A 21915-nucleotide genomic window follows, 5' to 3' on the forward strand; every position below is an offset into this window, starting at 1 on the left:
TAGTGAATGAGCAGACTGTTTTGCTAAAGCTATGTTTTTGCTGAAGCGCAGATGTGCGTCTTTAATTAACGGGTCAGCCTTGAGGGAAGAGCGGTGTGACCGGCACACTGGTTCAGGGCTGAACGTTGTTATGGAAAGGCTAGGAGACTGAAGGCTTAAAGCCATAACAGTTTTCATAGACGTGAGACCAGACTCTGTGTCTTTTTCTTGTTTTGTGATATTGTCGCCTCTATATGCTTGTATGTAACTTTATTTCAATAAATATGAGAGGCAGGTGGGCGGGGCCCTTCAGAGCTGATGAGACGGTCAGTGGCAAGGGGTCACGCTCGTTTGCTCTCTCCTTATCAGGAAAAGAAATTCAGTGTCTGCTGCGTGATTATTTTCTGTTAACTGAGTTGTTCTTTTCAGGTCCAACTCTGAATAACTCTAACATCTGCCATCATCTTATAACAGTTTTTGCAGTGCACCCGCTGATTAAAAATGGATCAGAAAAGTCTACAACTTTACAGCACGAAGTCGTAAAAGAGGAAAATGTTCAGCTTACCTTTGATTTGGAAGTGATGAATATAGAAAGAAAAGCTTGTTGAGGGTCAAATTAGTGCAGAACAATGCATAAACCAGAGACGGAGAACTTTAAAACTGTCACGCACGTCACTGCATGACACAGAGTTACAGAGCAGCAGCTGCATAAATCAGACTTTAAACTAATTAAATAAATCATCATAAATTGTAAATTTATGTAAATTTGATAGCTTAACTAGTTTTATATTTATTTTGATAGCACCTGCACCTGGATGTGTTGCTGTATCTGGTTAAATTATTTTTAAAAAATGTTGAAAACATAAAAGGTTCATTTAGTAGTTCAGCGCAGTTGGACTCAAAATGGTGCTCTGTACTGAGTTCACCCACTCACACACACTAGCTACTACCGTGTTTTGTGATCACACTGTTATTTTGACTGTGAGAACACACGATCCTCAATCTGATTCTAAATATATTGTCTGCTTCCCCCTTGGGTCTGTGTACCTTGCAATGGTGCGCCGTAGGGGGTTCTTAACATTAAGGGAGGTGTAGATCAGACTCAGGGTGTGCAGACAAGCCTCAAGGAGAGTCCCATGAGGCTGATCTTCTGTCAGTCTCTCCAGCTGGGACCCTGCCTGATGAGGCACAGACACACATTATTGTGAATGCAATCTGTGCATAAAATGCATTGTAATTGTTTGCAGACTACGTGCCATTCATGAAACAGTCAACATACTGCACATCCCATCCACGCTGAAAGTATTAGAATAAGACCAATAAATTTGTTTTTGCTGTACACTGTAAACATTTGTGCGCCATTGTGCAGCTGACATAATAGCTCCATCGCAGGTGTGTTGGGCAGAATTGCCTAAAAAGGTAGACCCGAGCCTTGTAAACCAGAATTCATTTTGTGTATAAATTTGCTTTCAGTTAGCTGTTTCAGAAAAACTTCCCAGGTTACCCTCTCAGATTCCCTTTCCTGCAGAATTCAAACAGGTGTATTTTATGACCATTTTCTCCTACAAGACTCTGAAAAGAGCTGAAAATACAATTTTTTTTCCAGAGGGATCTGACAGGGTGACCTAGGAGCCCCGGGGCTACTTGATATGGAATAACCTGCATTGATCATCATGAAAAAACAAAACCACTGGCGTACTGAGCAACAACACCTACTGGCCGAGACCTCTGGAGAGCTGTGAAAAAAAACTCCCTGAAGCAACGATCTAATCCAACCTTATTTATAGATCAAATCTTTAAAAAACAGCAGTGTTTACAAAGTGCTGTACAACAGATAAACAAAGCAATAAAACAATAAAGCCAAACAAAAACACAGCAAAAGTCACATTGCAATGCACACTGCATTGTCAACAGTGACATTACCAAGGGCCACCACAGGGCAAGGGTGAAGGCATCACAAACAATTCACTATTTAAAGAAGACTTTAAGTTCAGAAAAAAGAAACCACATCACAACATGCAAAGAAACAACAGTCACAATCAGAAAGGCACAACAGAATATGCAAAAAAGTTAATAAATAAAAAAAATTATGATGTATATTTGTGGAGAGGATAATGTATTGGCCTGGTCATTCCAGTACTTTCAGACGGAACTGTTATCTTGGACTCAGCATAACCTTGTTGATGCAATAATTTACTGACAGTGGATTTAATCCATGTACTATAATGGCAGTATAAAAAAAAAGTAGAGAACACATAATGCACAAACCTTCTTTACTAATTGGATCTGCTTCATTGGGTCTGTTAGCTCCAAACAGGCTTGTAGCGTCTGAGCAACCTGTTTGACTGCATGTTCTTCTCCATCCACAGAAAGGGACACTAGGCAGAAAGAGCAAGAACACAATGTTACCTTCACCATGGAGGCTGCTTCACTACCTATTGTTTTTTGCTTTTAGCAGTAGGATTATTAGTGATCTAATGAACCAACTTAGATTAGATGTTGCTACTGACTGCTCTCAAATGTACAACCCCAATTCCAATGAAGTTGGGATGTTGTGTGAAATGTAAATAAAAACAGAATACAATGATTTGCAAATCTCTTCAACCTATATTCAATTGAATACACCACAAAGACAAGATATTTAATGTTCAAACGGATAGACTTTTTTGTTTTTGTGCAAATATTTGCTTATTTTGAAATGGATTCCTACAACACATTTTAAACTAGAAGCACTCAGAGTGCAAACCTCCGCCAAGGCCATAGGGTCACTGACCCTAAAGAGATTCCCTCCTTGGCACAGTGATCAATTCAACAATTCAGTGTTACAACCAAGACTATGATACATACACTTTTCTTTCCTGTATATTTGACATCCTTGACCATGAAAACATACCACTAGAACTTGGAATCACTTTTATGTCTTAGTTCAAAAGTTATTGTATAAAAAAAAATTTTTTGGTAATGGCGGTTTTCTTCTGGATCTAGCTCCATAACATTTGAAGCTACATCAAATCTGATGACACCTTACTGAATCAGTACAGATTCAGCTACAATCTGGTGTTAGTTGTGCATCTCTAGCTTAATTTGTCACCTCACACTGACACATTTTCTATTTTCCCTATATTTTTACATATTCTGGATCACCAGATCCAGAATCCGGATCCGATCATCACCAAACTTTGTTGTTTGATAGAACATTTGACTATGTTACACCCTAATTTTTTTTCAAGCCTTTCTGCCTTGTTTTTGTGGAGTTAGAAACTAGAATGTCAAAATTCCCCCTATCCCGCAATGGTGAAGAATCCTTTAAAAAATTCCTGCCAAAAGAAATTCCACCACTAAAATTTAATCACTTGTTCCTCTTGTCATTTCCAAACACTCCACAAAATTTCATCAAAATCCGTTCAAAACTTTTTGAGTTATCCTGCTGACAAACAGACAAACAGCCAGACAAACAGACAAACACGACCGAAAACATAATCTCCTTGGCGGAGGTAAAAAGCTGGGACAGGGGCAACAAAAGACTGGGAAAGTTGATGAATTCTCAAAGAACACCTGTTCGGAACGTTCCACAGGTGAAACAGGTTAATTGGAAACAGGTGAGTGTCATGATTGGAAACAACAGAAACATAGTGTGAACTGCTTGCTGCCAGTACATATCTATACTTGTTTTCAGCACAAAGTTCAGTATTCCCCACACGGGGTGACCCATCTCATTGGAAAAGTGAAAAAATAAAACAAAATCTTCTCATCCTTTGTAAAACTCGGGTTAAGTCTAGTAAACTATGTCTTAATTTTATGCATAATGAAAGTTAAAACTGTATAGCAGGCAAGTCTGTCTGGCATCATCTGTACAGGATGTCCAAAAACTACCCAAATGACTGTAACAGACCCACACGCAGAAGTTGACTGTTACAAGTCTGGATTTCCATTTAATGCACGAAAGGTAATAAAACGACCTTCCAATATTACCCATCAACTTGTGCAGTTTATCCTCATCCAACAGCACTGCCTCTACTTGGGCTGTCTTGTTCTTCAGCACCATGACTCAAGTCTGCATGGAGATAACCAAAAGCCACATTACTTTAACAATAACATAAGCACTGTTCCAAAAAACAAAGTAACTTCATAAATCTATAAAGCGACTTGACTGTCAAACCTAGGACAATGCACTTAGGCAAGACACATCTCAACTATTTTGTTCCTGCCCTGGACACATAATATCCCACATATGTTTACATTATTTACTGTGCATTGTTACTGTACACGTTCCTTGGCTAACATAGCTTGCAGCTAGCAGAACCCAACTATTACTCTCTTTTAGAATAGACGCTAAAATTTCAAGCTGACTCAGGCACAATAAGTGAGACAACAGCGTACTCACCAAGTTGAGATAATTAAGATTAAAAGTTAGATATCAATATCGTTCACTTTATTTTCCCATGTGGTTCAGTATGTGCTGTTATCCGTCTACCTACCTGATTGCAACGAAATGTGTCAAATTCTCAAACAATGCAGTTTGGTTACATGAACTTTTCAAAATAAAAAATAAATGAAACTCCACGCGCAATGCTATAGAACAGTGTGCATATTGTTAATGTTTTTCAAAATGTATAACCTACATGTCTATTTTAACTACGAAACAACACATTTATGCGCAACGTGTAATGCTGCACATACTGTACACAGTAGGTTAAACTTTTAATTTGAAGTTCATATTGTTTAAGTGTCTATCACGGTCTGGTTACCTTGACACACTGTCGGTGCCGCTTATGTGATGCGTAATTTCCGAAAATTTAATGCACCGCCCTCTTAGGGCGGGTTTTCCTATTAAAAAAAAACCGCGTAGTTATTGGAGAATTACATACGTCAATCAAAACCAGATTTCGCCTGCTCACGCCTACAAAAGATGTGGTTGGATATATTAAGCGAAGCCACGCCCCTCTACATCTAACCTAACTTGAGAAAATGAGAAAACTTTCAGAGAATTTCTCCCTCTGGTGTATTTTCCTGCAGGAATAATAAGAAATATCTAGACACTGGAGACATTATGCCGTGAATTCCTCTTCATACTTTATTTTCATCAAATATTCGCTTTATTCACTTGAAGGGTAAGTCGATAAACTTTGAAGATTTTTTTTTTAATTTATTTATCTTAACTGAATTTGAAAACAGAGGAGGCTTGTGTGGCAGCTACTCGTTTTTAAACATCCCTTTAAAAATGTATAATAATTTAAAACGACGTTTTTATTCACTTATGAGAGAAGTTGGGACTAAATCTTCAAAATGGTCGTCGGTTTCTTTTAATGTATGAGTGGGAGTCATTGTGGGCTGTTTTTGGTCATTTACAATATAACTGTTGTAAGGTCATTAAATCACTTCATCATATCTTTTTCTAATTTTGTGTTATATTCAGCTTTTTCTTTGGACATGTTTAATCTTGAAAATAATACAAAAATGTAATAAATGTCACAAAATTAATTAAATTTCTGCATTTATATATATATATATATATATATATATATATATATATATATATATGCAGAAATTTAATTAATTAATTAATTTAAATTAATTAATTTTTATTTATTTATTTTTTTTATTTATATATATATATATATATATATATATATAAATAAAAATAAATAAATAAAAATAAAAAATACAAAATTAATTAAATTTCTGCATTTTTATATATATATATATATATATATATATATATATATATAATTTTATATTATTTATTATATTTTATATATATTTATTATATTAATTTTATATATATATATATATATATATATATATATATATATATATATATATATATATATATATATATAAGTATTTTAGTCTTCATCTGACTTTGGAGAAATGAAAGCACCATACCTGCAGACACTAAAGTTAAAGAACATTTTAGTCCTTTGGAAATTCATCAGTCTTGTAACAGGAGGTTTATTTCAGTTTTCAGTATATTTTCTCCTTTGTGGGTTAAGTCCTCACTGTAATTCATCATTAATGCAGAAGACTGAATAATAGTGCCTTTATAATTGTGCTTTTAATGGCTCAGAACTGTTACCACCATGGAACATACAGGTTCAAGTCATTTAGAAGACATATGGATTTCAGGTCAAAAGACGACCGTTTTGAATGTTATTTCCCTGTACTTACCACCAGATGTGTTTTATAACATCGCAATACCACAGTCTGGAATGTGCTGAACCAGAATAAAACTACCTGGACAGAGACATTGGGAAGGTTGCAAGGAAAAACTTCAGAACAACAGACGGTGACATCAACAATGACATGATGACTGGAGGGCATGGGTGAAGGTCTAACCCAAGTGTGTCAGACTGACTGTTTAAACATTAAATAGCTCTGAATGTCTAGACTTGGGTTTCATGTGTAAAGGCTAAAAATGTTCTAATAAAGGATGAGCCTAAATGAAGACCAGACAGTTGTCTGTGGGAGAAAAGCATGCTATTTTAAAGCTGAGAAAAGACAGGAAATTAGTGTGAGAACAGGAAATGGCACTCTGGCCATTCTGGCACTCAAGGCAAGATCATGAACCGAACAAACACCTCCACCCCTCCCCAAACACACACACACCAATGTTTTTTTATTTGTTTATTGATACTGTTTCAAACAGACCACCAAACATTTTCAACACATACGTAACTTGGTGAGTACTCTGTACTCTGACTTATGCACCTTCCATAGCTGCCATCTATCTTCCTGATGGTACTGGCTCACTTATAACAAAAATAAAAAAATAAAAAATCATCTTAATGCAGATGGTATTCATTTTCTCAATAATTTTTAGAAGAAGAACTCAAGCCTTTTATTTCCTGTTAATTATGTAATTTTTAATGTTAGTTCAGTACAGTTCAGTTTATTGGCCACTTAATTCACTGTCTTAATGTATTTATAAATTGTTTAGGTTCTTGTTATCATATACGCACATCATTATTATTATTATTTTAATTTTACTTCTATTTTGTCATTTGATTTTTAAATGCACCACAGTGGAAATAAGCGTTTTCACTTTCTTGAGGCAGTGGTGCTAAGTGTGACCATCACTCCTTTATGCCTGGTGGTGGATGAACTGCTGTGCAAGAGTCTGCCATCACCACCTATGCACACATGTGCAGCTCCTCTACTCCAGAGAGACCCTGTTAGCTCTGCGGCATAAGGGTGTTTCACCACCGGAGGTCCTACCAGCAACTGTCAGAGACAGAATCCAGCTGGAATACAACACCAGCGCAAGAGAGGCAGGAGAGGAGTGTTTTCACTTTCTTGTGTTATCCATGTATTTTTAATGTAGTTACAATTATATTCTAAATAAATTATAAATTATTATTATTATTATAAATTATTATATAAATTATATAAATTCAGTATCTCAGAAAATTAGAATATTGTGAAAAGGTTCAATATTGAAGACACCTGGTGGCACACTCTAATCAGCTAATTAACTCAAAACACCTGCAGAGGCCTTTAACTGGTCTCTCAGTCTAGTTCTGTAGGCTACACAATCATGGGGAAGACTGCTGACTTGACATCTTGCCTGGGCTAAAGACAAAAAGGACTGGACTGCTGCTGAGTGGTCCAAAGTTATGTTCTCTGAAAGTAAATTTTGCATTTCCTTTGGAAATCAAGGTCCCAGAGTCTGGAGGAAGAGAGGAGAGGCACAAAATCCGCGTTGCTTGAGATCCAGTGTAAAGTTTCCACAGTCAGTGATGGTTTGGAGTGTCATGTCATCAGCTGGTGTTGGTCCACTGTATTTTCTGAGGTCCAAGGTCAACGCAGCCGTCTACCAGGAAGTTGTAAAGCACTTCATGCTTCCTGCTGCTGACCAACTTTATGGAGATGCAGATTTAATTTTCCAGCAGGACTTGGCATCTGCACACAGTGCCAATGCCACCAGTACCTGGTTTAAGGACCATGGTATCCCTGTTCTTAACTGGCCAGCAAACTAATCTGACCTTAACCGCATAGAAAATCCATGGGGTATTGTGAAGAAGAAGATGTGACATGCCAAACCCAACAATGCAGAAGAGCTGAAGGCCACTATCAGAGCAATCTGGGATCTCATACCATCTGAGCAGTGCCACAGACTGATCTACTCCATGCCACGCCACATTGCTGCAGTAATTCAGGCAAAAGGAGCCCTAACTACGTATTTTCATGTTCATACTTTTCAGTTGGCCAACATTTCTAAAAATCCTCATGATAGTCTAATTATATGACCAGCACCTGTATAACCTCTTTGTTCGGGGTACAGTTACTGCAACATGCTGTCAGAAACCTTTGACACATGAGCAGCCTCTTAATATGCCAAATATCACATTTTCAGCCTCTGCAGTCTCCAATCAGGAAGCTACTGAATTCCTGGAAGTAACATGATGACCTTCACTTTGTCGCAGTGTTCAGCTGTGACTGGGGGATAAGCCGATTAACTTTTAGCACAGATTTAAAATCTACAACCCCTGGCAAAAATTATGGAATCACCGGCCTCAGAGGATGTTCATTCAGTTGTTTAATTTTGTAGAAAAAAAGCAGATCACAGACATGACACAAAACTAAAGTCATTTCAAATGGCAACTTTCTGGCTTTAAGTGTTGTGTGGGCCGCTGAAGAGGAGGTACTGCTGGCCCACCACCACTAGAGGGCGCCCTGCCTGGAGTGCGGGCTCCAGGCACCAGAGGGCGCTGCCGCCTCACAGGAGCAGCCAGGACGACAGCTGTCATCCATCACTAGAGACAGCTGATCCCAATCAAGACGGAGGTATATCAGCAGGACGGCATCTCCACCTCATTTGCCGAGATATCGCCATACCTAAGAGGTAACGACTCTCAGCCATTCGTGAGTATTGTTCTGTACGTGTTTTTGCAGGAGTACCTGGTTAATCTCTGGACCGCAGGAGCTGGTGACTGGGAGCTAGGACTGCACTCCTTTTCCCCCTGAGAGATAACTGTTTACTCTGCACATTCTTGATTGTTGTTGACGAGAGGTGGAGGTGGACTCTCCACCCTCCGTGTTGCTGGGTGCAGCCGCATCCACGCCTGACTGTTTCTGTTTCCTGCCAGCAGTACTGGATCCGGCGAGCGGAGGCAGTGGCCACCTGGGAATTCGGGACTTGGCGGCTCCAGTATCCCCGGGGTCCGGTGGCGGTGGAGATCGGGTTGGTTCCGGTTCGACTTGGACAGACGTCTCCTATCGTCGAGCCTGCCCACACGACACCTTTGAATTAGACTTAATCTCTCTATTGTTATCAGTTGTATTTGTTGTGCCCTTTTTTCACAACAGTAAAAACAGTGTATTTGATTCCTCCATTGTCCGTTCATTGTCGCCCCCTGTTGTGGGTCCGTGTTCCTACACTTTCACAACAGGATATCTCGGCCAGCGTCATGGATCCCGAGGGGCGTCAACCGGCTGTTGAACGGCCAATGGAAGAACAGGACGCGCAGGTGTCCGCGGGAGGGGTAATCGGTGAGTTGCAGCGGATCCTCACCGCTTTCACAACTCGGTTAGATTTGATGACCGAGCAGAACGTCCTCCCTCCCGCAGACCCTGTGCGTAGCGTTGACGTTCCACTGGTTGTTCAACGACCTCTTCCACCTTCCCCGGAAGCATACATAAGCCCCCCAGAGCCGTACGGAGGCTGTGTGAAGACGTGCGCGGATTTTCTGTTGCAGTGTTCGCTCGTCTTCGCACAGGGTCCCGTTATGTACGCGACCGATGCTAGTAAAGTAGCTTATGTTATAAACCTGCTTCGCGGTGAGGCACGCGCTTGGGCTACAGCGCTCTGGGAGCAGACTTCACGGCTCCTTCTGACATACGATGGGTTTGTAAGGGAGCTCAGAACCGTGTTCGATCACCCTAATAGAGGCGAGACCGCTTCAACCGTGCTACTGTCAATGAGACAGGGGCGCCGGAGCGCAGCTGCCTATGCAGTCGACTTCCGCATTGCGGCTGCGAGATCCGGCTGGAATAGCACTGCCCTCCGCGCCGCCTTTGTAAACGGACTGTCTTTGGTTCTTAAGGAGCACCTGGTGGCTAAGGACGAACCGCGGGACTTAGATGGGCTCATCGATCTCGTCATACGGTTAGACAACCGGTTAGAAGAACGTCGGCGGGAACGAGACGAAGGGCGTGGCCGGGCACGCGCCGTCCCTCTCCCTTCCGGTTCCGACCGCGCTCCGCCTTCCCCACGCTCCACGGCCCCTGCGCTCCGTGGGGCCACAGCTCCCCCTACTGACGAAGCTATGGACACGAGTAGGGCAACATTTAGGGCACCTGATGCACAGAGGAGACGGGCCCATGGAGCTTGTTTTGTTTGTGGTGCCATAGAGCACCATATGAGAGACTGCCCCGAGCGGTTAAACTCCAACGCCCGCCGCTAGAAACTGGGCTAGGGGTGGGCCTAGACATTCACGTGGGACACACCCACATCGCCACACGACTCCCAGTTACGATCCTTTATGAGGACTCAACCCTGAAGGCCCCAGCACTGGTGGACACGGGCTCTGAGGGGAATCTGTTGGATAGCAGATGGGCCAGGGAGATAGGGCTCCCTCTGGTGGCGCTTACCTCGCCTGTACAGGTTCGGGCACTAGATGGCTCCCTACTCCCTCCGATCACGCATAAGACACCACCTGTAACGCTGGTGGTGTCAGGAAACCACCGGGAGGTGATCGAGTTTTTTGTGACTCAGGCCACTTCCCGTGTGGTTTTAGGTTTTCCCTGGATGTTGAAGCACAATCCCCGGATTGATTGGCCGTCCGGGGTAGTGGTTCAGTGGAGCGAGACCTGCCATCGGGTGTGTCTAGGTTCCTCGGTTCCTCCCGGCTCCCAAGCTAAGGAGGAGGTCAGAGTCCCGCCCAATCTGGGGACGGTGCCGGTGGAGTACCACGACCTTGTCGACGTGTTCAGCAAGGATCTGGCTCTCACGCTTCCCCCCCACCGTCCGTACGATTGTGCCATTGATTTGGTTCCGGGCAGTGAGTTCCCGTCCAGTAGGCTGTACAACCTCTCACGGCCTGAGCGTGAATCAATGGAGACCTACATCCGGGACTCGTTAGCTGCCGGGTTGATCCGGAATTCCACCTCCCCGATGGGCGCAGGTTTCTTTTTTGTGGGTAAAAAAGACGGCGGACTTCGTCCATGCATTGATTATAGGGGGCTGAACGAAATCACGGTTCGCGACCGATACCCGTTGCCCCTGTTGGATTCGGTGTTCACACCCCTGCATGGAGCCAAAATTTTTACCAAGCTTGATCTTAGAAATGCGTATCATCTGGTTCGGATCCGGAAGGGAGACGAGTGGAAAACGGCATTTAACACCCCCTTAGGTCACTTTGAGTACCTGGTCATGCCGTTCGGCCTCACAAACGCCCCCGCGACGTTCCAAGCCTTGGTTAACGACGTCTTGCGGGACTTCCTGCACCGGTTCGTCTTCGTATATCTAGACGATATACTCATCTTTTCTCCGGATCCTGAGACTCATGTCAGGCATGTACGTCAGGTCCTGCAGCGGTTGTTGGAGAACCGGCTGTTTGTGAAGGGCGAGAAGTGTGAGTTCCACTGCACTTCTTTGTCCTTCCTGGGGTTCATCATCTCCTCCAACTCCGTCGCTCCTGATCCGGCCAAGGTTGCGGCGGTGAGAGACTGGCCCCAACCCACAAGCCGTAGGAAATTGCAACAGTTCCTAGGCTTTGCTAATTTCTACAGGAGGTTCATTAAGGGCTACAGTCAGGTAGTTAGCCCCCTGACAGCCCCGACCTCACCAAAAGTCCCCTTCACCTGGTCGGATCGGTGCGATGTCGCATTCAAGGAGTTGAAACGGCGCTTCTCGTCTGCACCTGTTCTGGTGCAGCCCGATCCTAATCGCCAGTTAGTGGTTGAAGTGGACGCCTCGGACTCAGGGATAGGAGCCGTGCTATCCCAGAGCGGGAAGACCGATAAGGTCCTTCACCCGTGTGCCTATTTTTCCCGCAGGTTGACCCCAGCCGAACGGAACTATGACGTCGGCAATCGAGAGCTCCTTGCGGTGAAAGAGGCTCTTGAGGAGTGGAGACATCTGTTGGAGGGAACGTCCGTGCCATTCACGGTCTTCACTGACCACCGGAACCTGGAGTATATCAGGACCGCCAAGCGGCTGAACCCCAGGCAAGCCCGCTGGTCACTGTTCTTCGGCCGTTTTGACTTCCGGATCACCTACCGTCCCTGAACCAAAAACCAAAGATCGGATGCCTTGTCCCGGGTACATGAAGATGAGGTCAAAACGGAGCCGTCGGATCCCCCGGAACCCATCATCCCGGAGTCCGCTATCGTGGCCGCTCTCACTTGGGACGTGGAGAAGACCGTCCGGGAGGCCCTGACACGAGACCCGGACCCCGGAACCGGACCGAAGAACAAACTTTACGTCCCACCAGAAGCCAGGGCTGCAGTTTTGGACTTCTGTCACGGTTCTAAGCTCTCCTGTCATCCTGAGGTGCGAAGAACCGTGGCAGTCATCCGGCAGCGCTTCTGGTGGGCGTCCCTGGAGGCCGACGTCCGGGGTTACATCCAGGCCTGTACCACCTGCGCCAGGGGCAAGGCGGACCACCGCAAGACACCGGGATTGCTACAGCCGCTGCCCGTGCCTCATCGCCCCTGGTCTCACATCGGCCTGGATTTCGTCACGGGTCTCCCGCCGTCCCAGGGAAACACCGTCGTCCTCACGATAGTGGACCGATTCTCCAAGGCGGCCCACTTCGTGGCCCTCCCGAAGCTACCAACAGCCCAGGAGACAGCGGAGCTCCTAGTCCTCCACGTCGTCCGTCTGCATGGGATACCATCAGACATCGTCTCCTATCGCGGTCCCCAGTTCTCCTCGCATGTTTGGAGGAGCTTTTGCCGGGAACTGGGGGCCACGGTCAGTCTCTCGTCCGGGTATCACCCCCAGACCAACGGACAAGCAGAACGGGCCAACCAGGAGATGGAGCAGACCCTACGCTGTGTGACAGCCGCGCACCCGACGGCCTGGAGTACCCACCTGGCCTGGATCGAGTACGCCCACAACAGTCAAGTGTCGTCCGCCACCGGCCTCTCCCCCTTCGAGGTGTGCTTGGGGTATCAACCCCCGTTGTTTCCGGTGGTTGAGGGGGAGGTCGGTGTGCCCTCGGTCCAGGCCCACCTACGGAAGTGCCGTCGGGTGTGGCGTGCCGCCCGTTCTGCTTTGTTGAGGGCCCGGACGAGGGCGAAGAACCATGCAGACCGGCGGCGGGCCCCGGCTCCCACGTATCGTCCTGGGCAGGAGGTATGGTTGTCCACCAAGGACATTCCCCTTCAAGTGGACTCCCCGAAACTGCAGGAACGATACATTGGTCCTTACAAGATTCTCAAGGTCATCAATCCCGCCGCAGTGAGGCTCCAGCTTCCGGCCTCACTGCGGATTCATCCGGTATTCCATGTCTCCAGGATTAAACCCCATCACACCTCACCCCTCTGCACTCCGGGTCCGGCGCCACCTCCTGCCCGGATCATCGACGGAGAGCCGGCCTGGACCGTGCGCCGGCTCCTTGACGTTCGACGAATGGGCCGGGGTTTTCAGTACTTGGTGGACTGGGAGGGGTACGGCCCCGAAGAACGCTCCTGGGTGAAGAAGGGCTTTATCCTGGACCCGGCCCTCCTGGCCGACTTCTACCGTCGCCACCCTGACAAACCCGGTCATGCGCCAGGAGGCGCCCGTTGAGGGGGGGGTCCTGTTGTGTGGGCCGCTGAAGAGGAGGTACTGCTGGCCCACCACCACTAGAGGGCGCCCTGCCTGGAGTGCGGGCTCCAGGCACCAGAGGGCGCTGCCGCCTCACAGGAGCAGCCAGGACGACAGCTGTCATCCATCACTAGAGACAGCTGATCCCAATCAAGACGGAGGTATATCAGCAGGACGGCATCTCCACCTCATTTGCCGAGATATCGCCATACCTAAGAGGTAACGACTCTCAGCCGTTCGTGAGTATTGTTCTGTACGTGTTTTTGCAGGAGTACCTGGTTAATCTCTGGACCGCAGGAGCTGGTGACTGGGAGCTAGGACTGCACTCCTTTTCCCCCTGAGAGATAACTGTTTACTCTGCACATTCTTGATTGTTGTTGACGAGAGGTGGAGGTGGACTCTCCACCCTCCGTGTTGCTGGGTGCAGCCGCATCCGCGCCTGACTGTTTCTGTTTCCTGCCAGCAGTACCGGATCCGGCGAGCAGAGGCAATGGCCACCTGGGAATTCGGGACTTGGCGGCTCCAGTATCCCCGGGGTCCGGTGGCGGCGGAGATCGGGTTGGTTCTGGTTCGACTTGGACAGACGTCTCCTATCGTCGAGCCTGCCCACACGACACCTTTGAATTAGACTTAATCTCTCTATTGTTATCAGTTGTATTTGTTGTGCCCTTTTTTCACAACAGTAAAAACAGTGTATTTGATTCCTCCATTGTCCGTTCATTGTCGCCCCCTGTTGTGGGTCCGTGTTCCTACACTTTCACAACATTAAGAAACACTATAAGAAATCAAGAAAAAAATATTATGGCAGTCAGTAACAGTTACTTTTTTAGACCAAGCAGAGGAAAAAAATATGGAATCACTCAATTCTGAGGAAAAAATTATGGAATCACCCTGTAAATTTTCATCCTCAAAACTAACACCTGCATCAAATCACATCTGCTCGTTGACTTTGACCCTGTACCATGACATTGACCCTACGTGTCTTCTTGCATGGAATGTTTTTGCAGTTTTTGCTCTATGGCAAGATGCATTATCATCTTGAAAAATGATTTCATCATCCCCAAACATCCTTTCAATTGTCCAAAATATCAACGTAAACTTGTGCATTTATTGATGATGTAATGACAGCCATCTCCCCAGTGCCTTTACCTGACATGCAACCCCATATCATCAATGACTGTGGAAATTTACATGTTCTCTTCAGGCAGTCATCTTTATAAATCTCATTGGAACGGCACCAAACAAAAGTTCCAGCATCATCACCTTGCCCAATGCAGATTCGAGATTCATCACTGAATATGACTTTCATCCAGTCATCCACAGTCCACGACTGCTTTTCCTTAGCCCATTGTAACCTTGTTTTTTTTCTGTTTAGGTGTTAATGATGCCTTTCGTTTAGCTTTTCTGTATGTAAATCCCATTTCCATTAGGCGGTTTCTTACAGTTCGGTCAGAGACGTTGACTCCAGTTTCCTCCCATTCGTTCCTCATTTGTTTTGTTGTGCATTTTTCGATTTTTGAGACATATTGCTTTAAGTTTTCTGTCTTGACACTTTGATGTCTTCCTTGGTCTACCAGTATGTTTGCCTTTAACAACCTTCTCATGTTGTTTGTATTTGGTCCAGAGTTTAGACACAGCTGACTGTGAACAACCAACATCTTTTGCAGCATTGCGTGATGATTTACTCTCTTTTAAGAGTTTGATAATCCTCTCCTTTGTTTCAATTGACATATCTCGTGTTGGAGCCATGATTCATGTCAGTCCACTTGGTGCAACAGCTCTCCAAGGTGTGTTCACTCCTTTTTAGATGCAGACTAATGAGCAGATCTGATTTGATGCAGGTGTTAGTTTTGGGGATGAAAATTTACAGGGTGATTCCATAATTTTTTCCTCAGAATTGAGTGATTCCATATTTTTTTCCTCTGCTTGGTCTAAAAAGTAACCATTACTGACTGCCACAATCTTTTTTCTTGATTTCTTATAGTGTTTCTTAAAGCCAGAAAGTTGCCATTTGAAATGACTTTAGTTTTGTGTCATGTCTGTGATCTGCTTTTTTTCTACAAAATTAAACAACTGAATGAACATCCTCCGAGGCCGGTGATTCCATAATTTTTGCCAGGGGTTGTATGCAAAAGTGTTTAAAAGAGTGAAAATTTACAGCCTGTCTAACATACATGCATATCTTTTGGAGAAATTTGAAGTGGGTGAGTTTCTCATCTTTCTGAGGGCCCACTTCTATGAAGGCTCACCCTTCATACACTTCAACTACAGATAATCCTAATTACTCACTAGAGCTGCAACAATAATTTATTATTAAGTTTATTGCCATCCATTGTGGTCACTGATGAATTGTTTTGAGACCAAATAATGTGATTTCAGCTTCTTAAATGTGGCTATTTTTAAAATCTAGTTTCTTTAATTCTAAACACAGTATCTTTTGGTTGAGGACAATACAAGATATTTGAAGACATCATCTTGTGCTTTGAAAAGTGCTGATCAACATTTTTCACCATTTTCTAACATTTTATGGACCCAATGACTAACTGAATAATCCAGAAAAAGCCTTATAAAATATGTCCCAATTTCATTTTTTGTCTCGATTTGTGTCTCAGGAGGTAGTAACGCTGTCTGCAAGAATTTTTCCCATAACTTTTTTCATGAATGCCTTTATTTTTTATTTTAGAATTGTTAAAACAAGTACTTTTTGCAGCAAATGATTTGACTACAACATTGAAAGTTTTTGGTAAAATTTGTAGCTAGAATTTGCTGTAAGTTACCCACAGGGTTAATCAACTGATCAGAAAATAATAGATTAATTTAAAAAACATGATCACTGGCATAGTCAGTTTATCAACAAATTATCAATGGATTAATCAATTACAAAAATAATCTCTAATTGCAGCCCTTGTGCCTTTGTTTCCAGTTTCTGGCTGGTGATCCTAATCCTGATCTTTAGTTCTAATCAGTCACATGTGATCTTTATTTACATCACTTATCTTTGATCATTTTCATGACTTTAGATACTGATTGCTGAACATTGATCTTGATTGATTAATTTTTACTCTACATGACTAAACTTTGATCCCGATCACTAACTTTTGTTGTTGGTTTCCCTCCTTTCATCCACAGCTTGAGTCAAATCTGCACCAAACATTCATGGTGCGGTTTTGCTGCTGCTATTGTTGTTTGGTTTTTGTGACCTATTCCCCACTCCAAGGCCACGTTCAACATTAACGTGACTCAATTTGAAGTTGTCGGTGCTGAAAGTGAATCTTCACTGACACATCTTCAAAAAGTACACCATTATTTCTTGAGTGATGCTTTATGGTGTTCGGCAAACCACAAACGTGCATCACTGCCACCATATGGTCTTGAGTGCAATTGACAGCTAAGTTAATACAAATGTGGGAATCACAGTGAATATCGTCTTTTTCGCACCTCAGGGCATTTTTAAGATCTGATGAATCTGTTAACAGTAAACCAAAGACATGTATTTATGTTTATTTAATTTCCAACTTTTGTTCTCCTCACAAGGAATTTAATTGTGACTGTCTTCAGTTTGAGCTAGGTGATATGACTCAGTATCACAATTATTTCCATCTTTTATGTTGATTTAAATCAATTAATGATTATTTATTTTATAGGCTTTTTTGTGCACTGCCCTCAGAGTTCTCTGTCTGTTAAATCTGGGATATCTTTCAATGGAAAGAGTGCATATCTCATCTATTTATGGCTATTTCTTGACCATGTCAAAGTCTAGAATTTTTTTTTCCATTTATGTTGAACCTTAACACCATAAATTTAACCAAAAATGGTATACCAGGAGCGTGGCTTACTGCCAAAGAGGATGAGAGACATTACTAAAAAAATGGAACATCTGCAACGCGTCATTAATCAAATCAACTGACATGAGCAAGATGAAGTGGATTAGAGGTCGTAACTGTATATTTTCATATATTTATGATTAATTGCCCAGACTAATGTTCAGTTGAACCAAAATATGCAAAGCTTACAGTGACTGAGTCAACTTGAGCCAGTTTACCTTCAGGAATAAGATTTGTTTCATAGTTAACATGTGACATGAGTCATGACTAATTGAAAGCCATCTTTAATTTCCCTCAGTCTTTTGATCCTTTTGATTCTTAGGCTTTTGAAAAGACCAAGCATGTAATCTCTGAAATGCAGTGAGTGGCTAGATAAATAAATAACTTTTACAAAATATAGAAAGACAGATAGATACTTTATTAATCCCCTCATGGAGAAATTCAGTTGTCATTCAGTCGCAAGTATGGATTGAAAGACAAGGAACAATAAATATATAAAAACTGTAAAAGCCCAAGGTTTAAACCTCCCCCACACATTTAAATGAACAATGTTCATTCTAAAATCGAAGAGCAGCAGGAATATGAGAAACATATTAGGTTTATACAGAAATAAGCTGTTTCTGAATGTTTTCCCCAACTTGGTTTATTTTTGTTTGAGTCAGCAGCCAGTCAGCATGTCCTTTCCAGCATGCTTGTGTAGATCAGGGGAAGCCCCCACGTAATCTATGGTTTCCCTACAAGGGCCGATTGAGAAGTTTGGAGCGTGACCTAGAAAAAGTAGGGCGTGGTTCTCCATCTTTTGCATTCTGAGAAACCAACATTTCTCAGCATTGCACCCAGTGAGTCAAACCTTCACACATTCTCAAGAAATGTTGGTGTCTCAGAAAGCAAAAGATGGAGAACCACACCCTACTTTATCTGGGTCAGGCTCAGAACTTCTCACTCGGCCCTCATACCAATCATAGGTCATGGTGCCTGATTGTTTGAATTTTGATCCTTCAAGGGTAGAAAGTCTAAATCGTTTCCAGAGAACAGAAATTTTGATCATATGGGGAATATCAGTTTATGAATCCCCTATTTAAATACTAAGGAATAAAATTATAATAGTGTGAAATAAAATACTTTATTACTTATGTCTTTAAAAAAAGGCCATTCAGCTTTAATTTTTAGTTGTTTGCTCTCTCCTTTTTGCCATCTGACCTCTTAATCTTTTCAGAGAAACTGAGTTGAACTTGAAAGTTCTTACTTTTTAGCTTTGTCCAAATAAAACCCCATTCATTAAGGATTATAAAATTTGATAGGAACCACCACCTAATAGTAAAACTAATACAACACTTAACCAGTGTTAAGTTCTTTGAACTGATTAACTGAATTGATTTCTTGATTATTTAACTAGCCTGTACAATTGTCTCAGAAGGGGAATTAGATCCCACACTTTGTGACAGCATAATGATGTCATAAGGGGCATGCAGACCTTTTCTCAACAACTCTGTAACACACAGTAAACAAATACTTTTCAGATGCATGGTTGCAAAAGGCTGTATCTATTATGGTCCCTGAGTAAGTATTAAGTATTACTGTGTGTGTGTGTGTGTGTGTGTGTGTGTGTGTGTGTGTGTGTGTGTGTGTGTGTGTGTGTATATATATATATATATATATATATATATATATATATATATATATATATATATATATATATATATATATATATATATCAGTGGTGGGCACAGTTCTGCTAATCCGCTAACCGCTAATTATCAAAGCTAATGTTTTCATTATCTTATTAGCTTTTCAGGTAACTTTGAAAACCATCATCGGACCAATTATCTTCCGATAAGTTTTGGTCTGATCATTTTTAGACCGCTAACGTATTGCAGATGTGGTGAATAAAGCTTAGCAGTTACAAACATTTATTAAGTCTAAAATCAGTTGAGCACCTACCTGTTAAATATTTTGTAGTAGATGTGGAGTTCTATCCTCTGCAGGCAGAGGATAGAGTGGTTTCTTCTGGAACCAGCTCTCCTCTGTTTGCAAAGGAGAACCGGTCACAAAAAATAAAAAAGCTCATTTCTTTTAACCCCTTACTGATATGCTGGCAATATCACCCAAATCATCCAGAGGTATACAGTTTTAACTTATGGTTAAAATTTTAACCAAACTAATTTTGGACATGTTATTTAAATTAACGTCACATCTGAAGTTTTATAAAGTGAAAATATCAGATATATATGTTTTAGTTTTAAAGTAATGTACTAATTTTGAAGGTTTTAGTGTGGACGTGCTGTCTCCACAAAGTACATTATGGGTAATCTCAGTACATTCACAACAGAAGAAATGCATTTGAGACGCTCTGATCAGGCTCCACACGGACAACAGCATTAATCTCTTTGTATATTGTGCCTAAAACTCTTGTGAATATATTCTCTGGGTTTATAGATGTTATTGTGTTTGTTTTATGTAAAAATGCCAGAAGAAGCCCAGGTTGCTTCTCCATTATTTTCAATTGGAATCATTGCAATCGATTCCTGTTTGCGCTTTATAATCCTGCTTACGAGGGTAGGCTGAAAAGTTCTAAGGCTGACTATGATGCGGTTGTCGAATTGAACAAATTCAGGGTTATTTTTCTACATAGTCTCCCTGTAACTCCACACACTTCTTCCAGCGGTGCTTGAGTGCTTCGATTCCCGTGGCATAGAAGCTTTCATCTTGAGAGTCAAAATAGTCCTCAACAGCAGCCATCACCTCATCATTGCTCTGATAGTGCTTCCCAGCCAAGTTTGTTTTCAGGTTTGGGAACAGATGAAAGTCCAAGGGTGCCAAGTCAGGGGAGTATGGTGAGTGATCTACCAGTTCGAATCCACACTCATGGATAGTGGCCATGGCCACTGTTGACTTGTGAGCTGGGGCATTGTCTTGATGGAACAGCACCCCTTCCGTCAGCTTTCCTGGTCGCTTCTTTTTGATAGCCTCGCGTAACTGTCTCAGTAGGTTAGAATAGTACTGTCCATTTATGGTTTGTCCCTTTTCAAGATAGTCCACGAACACAATGCCCTTGGTATCCCAGAAAACTGAAACCATGACCATCCCCGCAGACGAAACGACCTTGGCCTTCTTTGGAGGTGGTGACCTTGGATGTTTCCACTGCATTGATTGTTTTTTTGTCTCTGGTTCAAAGTGGTGAACCCAACACTCATCCTGGGTAAGACAATGTTCCATGTAATTGGCTGGATCCTCTTCAAATTGCGCCAAGTTTGCCCTCGACATGACTAGCCTGGTGCGTTTCTGATCAGGCGTCAGAAGACGTGGCATCCACCAAGCTGACACGTTTGACATTCCAAGTTATTCATGCAGAATGTGTTCAATTCTCTCACGGGATATTCCCACAGCATCTCCTAGCTGATTAATCATCGATCGTCTGTCGTCCATCACCATTTCATGAACAAGGTCAATGTTTTTCTGGGTTGTGGCTGTTGCAGGCCACCCACACCTTGGGTCGTCTTCAAGGCTCTCTCTGCCCCTCTTAAATGCAGCTGCCCACTTCTGCACTGAGGGAGCTTCATCCCCTAATGTAGCAACCATATCCGCATGAATGTCCTTGGGCTTTAACCCCTTCTTATGCAGGTACTTAATCACACCGCGATGCCAGATTTTGTCCATTTTTGCCGTTTCCCTCTACCGCGAACTTTCAAACTTGCCTATGAACCACAAACTACCTCACAACCTGCAAGAAAATAACACAGTCATCAGAAGAGTTGAACTTAATACATGCCAAGTTTTATTGAAATGGCATTTCTCCTTCTTGGTGAGCCTTAGAACTTTTCAGCCTACCCTCGTATGTCAAACACTGTCTGTCATCTTTATTCCAGAGTAATATATATGTAAGATGTGTAAGTTGCCCATGAAAGGCTCGTTAACGAGCCTTTCATTGGATTCAGGTGTGTTGGAGCAGGGAGACAACTAAGAGTGTCAGGAAGGTGGCTCTCGAGGACTGAACTTGGCCACCCCTGGTGTAGAAAGTTCTCCAGATTCTCTGAATCTTCTGATTATATTATGGACTGTAGATGATGAAATCACTAAATTCCTTGCAATTGAACATTGTTCTTAAACTGTTGGACTATTTTTTCACACAGTTGTTCACTAAGTGGTGATCCTCACCCCATCTTTGCTTGTGAATGGCTGAGCCTTTTGGGATGCTCCTTTTATACCCGATCATGACACTTACCTGTTTCCAATTAACCTGTTCACCTGTGGAATGGTCCAGACAGGTGTTCTTTGAGCATTTATCAACTTTCTCAGTCTTTTGTTACCCCTGTCCCAGCTTTTTTGAAACGTGTTGCAGGCATCCATTTCAAAATGAGC

At 42.9% G+C, this 21915-nt stretch overlaps 2 protein-coding genes across 3 annotated transcripts in view; one reads left to right on the forward strand and one right to left on the reverse strand.

Annotated features, from left to right (window-relative positions):
- Positions 1-4452, reverse strand: part of thada (THADA armadillo repeat containing) — a 281569-nt gene extending 277117 nt beyond the window's left edge. The window contains 4 exon segments of the mRNA XM_034184530.1: positions 1027-1157; positions 2248-2357; positions 3952-4033; positions 4364-4452. Of these exon segments, the coding sequence (XP_034040421.1) occupies positions 1027-1157; positions 2248-2357; positions 3952-4024 (314 nt within the window). The 5' untranslated portion in view covers positions 4025-4033; positions 4364-4452.
- Positions 4453-4976: 524 nt separating this feature from the next.
- plekhh2 (pleckstrin homology domain containing, family H (with MyTH4 domain) member 2) overlaps positions 4977-21915 on the forward strand; it is a 113623-nt gene continuing 96684 nt past the window's right edge. Inside the window, exon 1 of one of the 2 annotated variants that reach the window (XM_034184853.1) lies at positions 4977-5090. The gene's annotated coding sequence lies outside the window, so the exon portion shown is untranslated. The remainder of the gene's footprint in view (positions 5091-21915) is intronic. The other variant, XM_034184852.1, reaches the window with a different exon arrangement.

Source organism: Thalassophryne amazonica, chromosome 13 (genome assembly GCF_902500255.1).
Source record: "Thalassophryne amazonica chromosome 13, fThaAma1.1, whole genome shotgun sequence".
NCBI lineage: Eukaryota > Metazoa > Chordata > Actinopteri > Batrachoidiformes > Batrachoididae > Thalassophryne > Thalassophryne amazonica.